The 10,045-nt window shown below is 33.6% G+C and overlaps 2 protein-coding genes across 6 annotated transcripts; both read left to right on the top strand.

The window, feature by feature from the left end:
• Positions 1–551: 551 nt before the first annotated feature.
• LOC123913151 (cyclase-associated protein 1) lies at positions 552–4,924 on the top strand. Its single transcript, XM_045963753.1, has 10 exons — positions 552–1,107; positions 1,791–1,959; positions 2,032–2,096; positions 2,554–2,854; positions 2,935–3,082; positions 3,192–3,301; positions 3,413–3,468; positions 3,569–3,625; positions 3,814–3,957; positions 4,424–4,924. Exons 1-10 carry the CDS (start codon positions 829–831, stop codon positions 4,508–4,510), a joined length of 1,416 nt encoding a protein of 471 aa, XP_045819709.1. The 5' UTR covers positions 552–828; the 3' UTR covers positions 4,511–4,924.
• A 1,297-nt stretch (positions 4,925–6,221) lies between these two features.
• On the top strand, positions 6,222–8,871 carry LOC123913152 (two-component response regulator ARR11-like). Of its 5 annotated transcripts, none has more exons than XM_045963754.1 (6): positions 6,222–7,110; positions 7,216–7,436; positions 7,577–7,717; positions 7,798–8,103; positions 8,213–8,289; positions 8,401–8,871. In XM_045963754.1, exons 2-6 carry the CDS (start codon positions 7,331–7,333, stop codon positions 8,584–8,586), a joined length of 816 nt encoding a protein of 271 aa, XP_045819710.1. In that variant the 5' UTR covers positions 6,222–7,110; positions 7,216–7,330; the 3' UTR covers positions 8,587–8,871. The 5 variants fall into 5 exon arrangements, with proteins under 5 accessions (XP_045819710.1, XP_045819715.1, XP_045819711.1 ...); XM_045963755.1 differs by having other exon boundaries at positions 6,223–6,704; positions 7,035–7,436; XM_045963756.1 differs by having other exon boundaries at positions 6,223–7,436; positions 8,413–8,871.
• The last annotated feature ends 1,174 nt before the right edge of the window (positions 8,872–10,045 follow it).

Here is a 10,045-nt window from a genome sequence, read left to right as displayed (position 1 = left end):
ATGAAGAAGAATTAGGGGAAGGAGATAAATAAATGAAGAGAATATAAAGTAATGTTATTTTATTCCCTGACTACATCATCCATTCAGCTATTACACAAATGTGTTAACTCTGCGTGCCACGTGTCACTAAAAAAAAATGTCACATAAGCTTTTTTATAAAGTTAACGACCATTTTTAACATTAGGGACCAAAATGACTAATGGATTGCAGGGTCAAGAATTATTTTGTATTTTTTCTTGAGTTATGGACCATAATGACAGAGAGTTGCATATTCACGTACCAAAATGGTTGTTTCCCCGTCCCTAGTGTCAACTCAACAAGTTGATGTGGGTCCAAAAAAATACCACGTCAACTTTTTTGTTGAGTTAACGGACAAACTTAACAGCAGAGACTAACCGACTAACGAATGCAGATTCATGGACTATTTAATAGTTTTTCCTCAGTAAAGAACCAGAATGACAACGAGTTATACATTGAACGACCAAAATAACTATTCCCATATTATTTATCCATTATCCATTTAAAAATGTGCAATAAATATGTGTTTATGAGAAGCCCAGTTACGTAATTATCTATCCATTACTGCATGCGCATAACATGACACGTGCGTCGTCCAAAAACCCAACCCCGCGCAACGCATAAATAAAGATAATAAAGTGATTTTCCTTCCTTATTTTTTTAAGCAACAATTATTCCTTCCCTCATCATTTCATTTTTAATTTTCTAAAAATAAAAAACAAAAATAAAAAAAAAACATAAAAAATTAACGGCTTCAAAATCTGAACCGGTACCAGATCTGTGTCATTTCATTTCCGCCTCTAATTCATCATGGATGCAAATCTCATACACCGATTGGAATCGGCGGTTACGCGTTTAGAGGCGATATCATCCACCGGATTCCATCCCGCCACCACTTCACCGTCCGACGGTTCCGATGCGGCACACGATCCATCAGTTGTTGCATACGGCGATCTGATTGATCAATTTGTCGGTAGGGTTTCCACTGCTGCCGAGATTATTGGTGGACAGGTGTTGGAGGTTACTAATAGGGTGAAGGAAGCTTTTGCTGTTCAGAAAGAGCTTTTGATTAAGCTTAAAACCACTCAGGTTGATTTTATTTTGTTTATCGTGGTGTTGGATGGATTGATTTTAATTTCGTGTGTGACATTGTGATGAAATCGGTTCGTTGCATGTGATATTGTGACATTGTGATTTTAATTTCTGTTAAATATGTGTTTCACTGAATGCATGTACTATGTTCTTTCATTTGGGTTTGTTTTGTTTGTACAGAAAAATACGGATGATAGAAAAATATATGTTGCTTTGATTTTGAATTGGGTTTGTGAGTTTATTGTAGATAAATCAGTGATGAGGTGTTAAAAGAGTACTTGGTTGAATTAATATTAGGGATATTTGTATGATTCTAGTGGACGGAGCTGCTAGAATTGATTTTCTATCAGAAATAAAGAAATAGGAAATCCTTCTCAGCTGGAGAATCAACTCTACAGAATCGGAAAATTAGCCAAACATATTTAGTTTACTTTGAATTTTTCTCCCAAATGGCTATTGCATCGGGCACTTTTCGAAACAAGAATGCACTGTTGTACAGGTAGCTGGACTACAGTACTAGGATTACTATATAAGAAATACATAGCTGTTTATGGCCAATAGAAGTTGAATTTAGTTAGGAAAAAAGAAAGCACATATAATTGCTTATACTTTAACTTTTTATGTTTCTTTGGAGTATATGTCCTACTCCTACTCCTCTCACATGATCATTCATTGTGCAGAAACCTGACCCTGCTGGGATTTCTGAATTTCTGAAACCATTGAATGAAGTGATCACGAAAGCTGCTGCTTTGACAGAAGGAAGGAGATCTGATTTTTTTAATCACTTGAAAGCTGCTGTTGACAGTCTTTCTGCTCTAGCATGGATTGCATTTACTGGGAAGGGTTGTGGTAGGTGCATGTTGCTTCTTTTCTAGGATGAATCTTTATCTTATGGTGTCTTATGACTTATTTTTTTTCAAGGTATGAGTATGCCCGTTGCACATGTGGAAGAAAGTTGGCAAATGGCTGAGTTTTATAGCAACAAGGTACTCTTGATATATGCTACTGGCTTATTGATTTGTCTTGGATAACTTACATGATGGTCTTTACTCCTTTCTCTGTAGAATGAAAATATGGAGTTGTGTGCAATTGATGAATTTTCTTCCTTGGCATTTTTATTAATATAAAAGTGTTGTTATATATTGCATAAAAAATAGTTTCAAATTACTCCAAAATGCATGTCTATCCCCTTCTTGACTTGCATCAGCTTAATGGCTGAGAAAAGACACAAATGACGATCAGCAGCCTTAATGTTTCTATGCTTAGACTCGATAATTGTGATTTTGAAAACTTGATTTGCAATTTGCTTATGCTAACTTTTTTATGTACAGAATGTTGTGTACTGATCTTGCACTAGCATCCTAGACTTTTCCTTTCTCATATTGCCTGGTCTTTCAGGAGTGAAGGATAATGATCTTTCCTTACATTTATTGTGATGATCAGGTACTTGTAGAGTACAGAAACAAAGACCCAAATCATGTTGAGTGGGTCAAAGCTCTCAAAGAGTTGTATGTACCTGGATTGAGGGATTATGTTAAGAGCTTTCATGCATTAGGCCCTGTATGGAGTCAAACAGGAAAAGTGATTGCTCCATCAAAAGCTAATGCTTCTGTTGCACCTTCTGCCCCTCCTCCCCCGCCTGCATCTCTCTTTAGTTCTGAATCATCTCAGGCTTCATCTTCTAAGCCAAAAGTGGGGATGTCTGCTGTTTTTCAAGAGATTGGTACAAGAGATGTCACAGCAGGTAGGTTATGCTTACTCAGTTACTCTTGGATTCTTGATTGAATATTCATAGTTTATTTAATTATAAACATTACCTAATAGGCCTGAGAAAGGTTACGGATGATATGAAGACTAAGAATCGCACAGATAGATCTGGAGTTGTTGGCAGTAGTGTAAAAGAAAGTCAAGCTAGTGCACGTGCAGTTCCTAAAGTAGGACCTCCGAAGTTAGAACTTCAAATGGGCCGCAAGTATGTTTATACATGTGTTTGTGCTTTAGTTGCTATGATCTATATTAAATTCAATGCCAACAATTTCACTATTCTGTATCCTTAACCTAATTATTCCCTGCTACGGTAGGTGGGTTGTTGAGAATCAAATTGAGCAGAAAAGCTTGATCATTGAAGATTGTGATTCAAAGCAGTCTGTATATGTTTATGGATGTAAAAACTCTGTGTTGCAGATTCAAGGTAGTCATAATTATATTACGTGCTTCTTTCTGTTTTTGTTATCCAACTTATCACTTGGTGAAAAAAAGCCGCAAGTGACCGAATCACTTCACTTCTAAACAATTTTTGCAGGCAAGGTCAACAATATAACTATTGACAATTGCAAAAAGACGGGAGTTGTATTTAAGGTTCGTGAGACATGATAATTAGAGATTTGGTAATATTAGATAATGAAATCATTTCTTGTAGATGATAATGCCAATTCATTCTTTTGGTTTTATAATGTAGGATGTTGTTGCAGCTTTTGAGATTGTAAACAGTAATGGGGTTGAGGTTCAATGCCAGGTACCCTTACACCTTCTTCCTCTTATTTTTAGATTCACAACAATTTCTGGCAGTGGCGGTACTGTGTACTGTCTTGCCAATGTTATAATTGATGAGGTGAAAAGATAAGGATTTAATAATAAATTCAAACTTGATACATCAAATATGATTTACATGAACTTATGCTTGCTTGCTTTCACAAATAATAGGGCTCGGCTCCTACAATTTCGGTGGACAACACTTCTGGCTGCCAGATATATCTGAGCAAAGACTCTTTAGAAACTTCCATATCTACAGCAAAGTCAAGTGAGATCAATGTATTAGTTCCTAACGCTGAGTCTGACGGTGATTGGGTATGTTTTCACTTTCCATTTCTATATTTAATACTGCAAGGGTTGGTTTTACCGTTTTGAATCCTGTAATTTACTTATCCCAAGTTTAGCTCATCATCTAAACATGAATGCTTTCAATTTCAATAGAGCCTTGCCTCTTTCCCCCCTAATTTCTTGAAGGAAAATTTGATGCCTTAACCATTGAATATTGTAAAATGCTTGTGTTGCTGTTAATGCATTTTCTACTTTTCTTAATGCAACTTTGAAGTCTTGCTTCCCACCTCAATCTGTACCATGTGCAATATGAATTTGCTTATCTGTCATACGATGTCTCATATTGTAGTGGATGGAATCCATCTATTTACAATCTTATTTAGAACATTTTAAAAATACACGTGGCTTACTAGCTCAATTCTGGTCAGAAATTAGTGAAATAGGGAATTTAAGTGTTATACATTACACATTTCAACCTCATCTTATGTTTCAGGTGGAGCATTCTTTACCGCAACAGTACATTCATATATTCAAGGAAGGCCGATTTGAAACAACTCCAGCTTCTCACTCTGGAGGTTAAAATGATTGGCAATTGAGAGTTTCTTATTATTTTACATCATGTTTCCTTGGATTGTTGTGGGAGTGGCTTCAATTCCTTGTTTATCTGATTCATTTACAAATACATTCCTAATTTCCTATATATTTGTTTATCATATTCTTGCTGGGCTGCCCGTGCTTTTTATTTTTCCGATGGCTTGCGGAACCATTGGAAACATCCATATTTTTTTTTGGGTGTGTGTGTGTGTCAGAGTTTGCGTCTGCTTGAGCTTTTTTCTTTTGTTCGATGCATTATGCAATTGAACCAATAGGTTCCAGAATACCCATACATTTGTCTTGATATCTTGGTTTGATTCTCAAAGTTTTGCATATTTTTGAGGACTGAACAATGATGTACCTTGTTGCACTTTGAAAATTGTTTGTGCGTCTTTTTGAATATATTTATTCCCCAGTTTGTATTGAGAAAATGATGAGTTGATGGGTGCCATTGGCTTTTGCCTACATGTCACTCTTTCCAGTTTCGACCACGCAATAATTGTGTTCTAGCAACAAAAACTTGTCTTATTTTATAGTTTTACAATATCAACTAGTAATATCGCACGGGTCGTAACGTTATGCCGATGTTTTTTTTAAAGTTACACTTTTCTATTTAAAATTTCATTAGTTAGTATTTGTTTCACATACAATAATTTTTTTTTTCCTATTTTTATCAGGATAATTTGTCCCATATATGATAGTTATTTGGAAATTTATGTCAGTTACAAGTGTAAAATAGTTTTTTTGAAATTTTATTAGTTATAACTTGTTCAGTGTAAAATAGTTCTTTTGAAATTTTATTACTTATAACTTGTCTCAAATATGATAACTATTTTGAAATTTTTATCACGGATTTTTTATCTCATATATGATAGTTAAAATTTATGTCACTCATAACGTTTTTTTTATTAAATGTCACTTATAACTTCTTAGTGTAAAATAGTCTTTTTTTTTTAAAAAAATTTATTAGTTAGAATTTGTTTAATAATTATTTTGAAATTTGTATTAGTGATAATTTGTCCCGTATATGATAGTTATTGGGAAATTTATGTCAGTTATAACTTATTCCGTGTAAAATATTTTTTTTTGAAATTTTTATCTATACCTATATATAAAGAGGATACAAAAACTTTTGGTGTGGACTTTTCATAATACTAACAATACATTAACTTTTTTTTTGTTTTTACATAAGTTTGCATAATAGACACAAATTTGCGCGGAACCCGATTGTGTGGCTAGTTAGTTATAACTCGTCTCACGTACGATAATTATTTCAAAATTTTTATCAGTGGTAGTTTATCCTGTCTATATTAGTTAAAATTTACGTGAGTTATAAATTATCTCGTGTAAAATAATTTTTTAAAAAATTTCATTAGTTAAAACTTGTCTAACATATGTAAAAAAAAAAAAACTTATCTAACATCATAATTTTTTTTTTAAATTTATATCGATAATAATTTATTCGGATTCAGTATATAATAGTTTTTTTTTTTTAAACAGTATATGATGATTATTGTCCCGTATATAATAAAATATGTTTTTAGAGACATTCAATATACTTTTTTAATTTGTTTTTGGTGTTAATATACATTTTTTTATAAGAGAGACAATCAATTTACACCCAAAAATTTTATATTAAAAAATATTTTAGACCCAAAAAAAAATAACTTATTTTACGCTTCTTTCTCTGGATTATTTTATTTTTGACAAACCAAGCAAGGGTCCATTTGCTATTTTCATTCTCTCTCTTAACCAAAATTTTTGGAAGCTCTCTCTCCCTCTATCAAACCTAGCCGCCGTAGCAAACATATATCTCACAGCCACCTTCAGTTTGTTTCCGACCATGTTTGGTTGTTCAACCATCACCATCTTCGTCCTCCACTTCTTCTCTATTTTTCTCTCAAATTTCTCAAATCTGAGAAATTTTGAAATACTCCACCGCCCTTTTTTCTTAGATCTTGACAATCGGAGACCACCTTTTAAAAAATCATTACCATATATAGACTCCCCTCCATCACCTTTACAAAATCCACACAGAAAAATTAAGATTGGAACATTTTTTCCGACCACCGTGCCGGAAAATTAGCCACCGTGCCGGAAAAGGTAGATGCAAGAACGACAACAAAATAAAAGACGTCAAAAGCAGGACAAAACTCATTATATCTGTTTTGAATCGGTTTGTTTTATTTTTTAATCTTAGTAAAGTGTTTTTATGTCTTCTGTTAGTAAAATTCATGTCTATTCAGATTTATTTATGTATAAATCTGTTTTTATTATTATTATTATTATTATTATTATTATTATGTGTGAAAAAAGAAAGTAATCGTGCGTGGGATTTTGGAAGGAAAGTTGAAACTTGTTTGTATTAGTGTGTGTACAAGTAAACCATGACAGCTGTTATTGAAAAAACTAGGACAGCTGTTTCATATCTCGCGCGCGTTTGATATGTTTCTTGATGAACAAATATTACCGTTACACATATCCCACCATTATAAATACATTCCTTTCAGTTCACTGTTCACTCACTCACTCATCACTCCTCTAAGTCTAATACTCTTCGCTGGGGCTGCAACAACAACGTTTGAGGTAACAATTAAACTTTTCAATTTCTAGTACTATTGTTTTTATTAACTTCTTCTATCTCTTTCCAATTTTAATCGATAAAATTTCTATCTTTCTTTCTTTTCACAGGATTCTTCTTCTATCCTCTCTATTTCTCTTTCCACTTTGCCGACCCATCTCAAAAATTCATTCTTTCTCAAAAATTCATCCATTCTCACAAATTTATTCATTCATTTCAAATTCAATGACTTCTTTCACTAACAATCCATCCTTCCCGGTTGGTCTCAAAGTTCTTGCAGTTGGTGCTCTCTGCACTATACGGGACATATGCAATGACTTGTGCTATCAAGGTTAATTATTTATTTCATCACCCACACTTTATTTATTCAATTTCTAGTCTAAAGTTTCCATTTTTATTATTTTTTTGTTAAAAGTTTTCAACTTTTTGTTATTATAAAATAAAATTTCTAACTTTACATATTTCTTTCGGTGATCACTTGTTGCACTATTTCTGATGCAAGGAATTACTTGTTCAACCAAAACTTTGATATCATTCTTATTGAAGCTAATATGCCAAGCAATGATACTTTTGATTTTGTTGAACAAATTACTTCACATTTTCCTGTCATGAGTAGGTATTTCTTCTTCATATTTACATTCATTAATTCATTGCTATACATGTGCTTAACAAAGAATGATTCTTTTTCGCAGTGATGTCTCTTGATCCCACGCCTTCTTCTGTTATGGATTCAATTACCCAAGGGGCTTGCGCATTCTGGTCCAAGCCCTTGGATGAGAACCAATTTAAGATCATGTGGCAACATCTTGTACGGAAGGCTTTGAGCGAAACTCCTGAACTTCCTCAAACATTGGAGGTTATAGGCGGAAAAAAACGAGGAAGAGAAGATGTTGATTTACCAAAACAACCGCTTCCAAAGAAAAGCCGTTTGTCATGGACACCCGACTTGGACAAACAATTCTTATCGGCTGTGAATCAACTCGGGGTTAATAGTATTAGTATGAATCTTTCCTCAATCTTTTCTTTTTCCTCGCTATTTGTTTGTATTCTTCAAAAACTCAATAATGATAATCAACTTATTGAATGTTTCTCTCTGTTATTTTTCAGATGCAACACCCAAAAAAATTCTTAAGCTGATGAACTTTCCCGATTTGACAACAGGGCAAGTAGCTAGCCATTTACAGGTTTGCCTTAGTTTTAATTTCTTTGTTTTTCCTTAAGAGGATGAACTTATGTGTTTTAATGTTTGTTAGTGTTTTGCGTGACTTGAAATTAACATTGTTATTCCAATGTTGTTTGTTTTGCAGAAATATAGGAAGTATTTAAAAGGGGAAATAAAAAAATCAAAGGTCAGTAGGCTATCTGCTTTTCAAGGTCACGATGAAATTCCTACACAACAACAACATTTGACCGAAATTGGCGAATGCGACATCTTTTTTGACCTGTCTGAATTGTTCCCAGATCATGTTGATAACTTATAAAAATGTTATGTCGTGACTATTTCTGCCTGAAGTAGAAATGAAGGCAGACTTTTTCCAAAAAAAAAAAAATGAAGGTAGAGAAGGGCAAGAATGGAAGTCCACATTAGCAACCTATGTTCTTATCTTTATCATTTGTTTTACATTGTCTTAATGTAATGTAGTTAAGCTTTAGGTATTTTAGCCTTTTAGACCTTTGTTTTGAAACAATGTCATATTGTAAAAGGTCGATTTCTATTTTCACTTTTATTGTTCATATTGAATCCATCAATGAAATCTTCTTTTTTACTTGCCTTCCATTAGTATTATAGTGATGTCTTCCATTCTGCATAATTGTGATTCTTACCCAAACTGTTCTGGAAAATCACCGCTCAAGAATGAGAAAATAACATAAGAGCAAGAGAACCAGTTGAGACCATAGAAACCAGCAGCATCAGCTGCACAAGTAGTGTACACTGGACAGTCTCTAAAGTCCATTACATAGATGAAAGATGACTCTCCATTTTGAGACACAATTTGAAAACCATGAACAATGTTGGTCAATTTAGTCTCACAAGTTTAAAAACCATGTTAGTTGTCTGTTATTTAGCACATTGCCACATTTGTAATTATTTGTGTTTTTCACGGTATTAACTTGCCGAAGTGTATGTAGAATAATGCAAATTAAGATTCACATGAAATGTGAAAGTTTATTTTTAGGACACAAGAGGAGGAAAAGAAAAACCAAAAATCATGGAAATCCATTTCCGATACATTACCAATAAACAATATCAAGGCCCTACTGACTGAATATTACATAATTTCGGGAAAATGAAAAGAACCTATACAAATAAAACAAGACATAACAATACACAATGGTCATAGACAATACATCAATGCCGATTAGTCTGGCAAGTGTGAATGTTAAAAAACACTTGCCAACCAGAACGCAGATAAGTCAGGAATGTGCGAATTAGTTTGTTAGCAAACACTTAGCAACCACGGGGAGCTCAGCACATATCATCAGGTAGCAAACATCCTTTGTATTTTATTTCCTAGTCTGTTACATATATTAGACATCAGTATTAGCTTGTGCAAGAATCATATAAAAAATATCACTTAGAAAGTTAGCCATATTATAACTATTACAATTAAATGATGAAAGAACACATTAATAATGACCTCTGCACCTAAAGCACCCCAGGAGGTCGCAAACAACAATCGAAAAACCTTCTTTAGGTGCTCGACATGCTTTTTATAGTTTTTAGCCCTCTGCTACACCTTTTGTAAGGCTTCACAATTCGTTTATCAACTCTTGTTACAATTCAAGTGGTCCTTTCAGTCTCCAATATGCAAAGCTCCTACCTACTCACAAGAATACATTCATCTAAAAGATAGAAAGGACCATCGTCGTACCTTGTGCCACTACTTCTTGAATTTTTTTCCTCATTACTCTGACAAACATAAACAGACAATCTGTCTT

Source organism: Trifolium pratense, linkage group LG3, assembly GCF_020283565.1.
Source record: "Trifolium pratense cultivar HEN17-A07 linkage group LG3, ARS_RC_1.1, whole genome shotgun sequence".
Lineage (NCBI taxonomy): Eukaryota > Viridiplantae > Streptophyta > Magnoliopsida > Fabales > Fabaceae > Trifolium > Trifolium pratense.
Note: the sequence above shows the minus strand (reverse complement) of the source record. Positions and strands in the feature narration are given on the sequence as shown.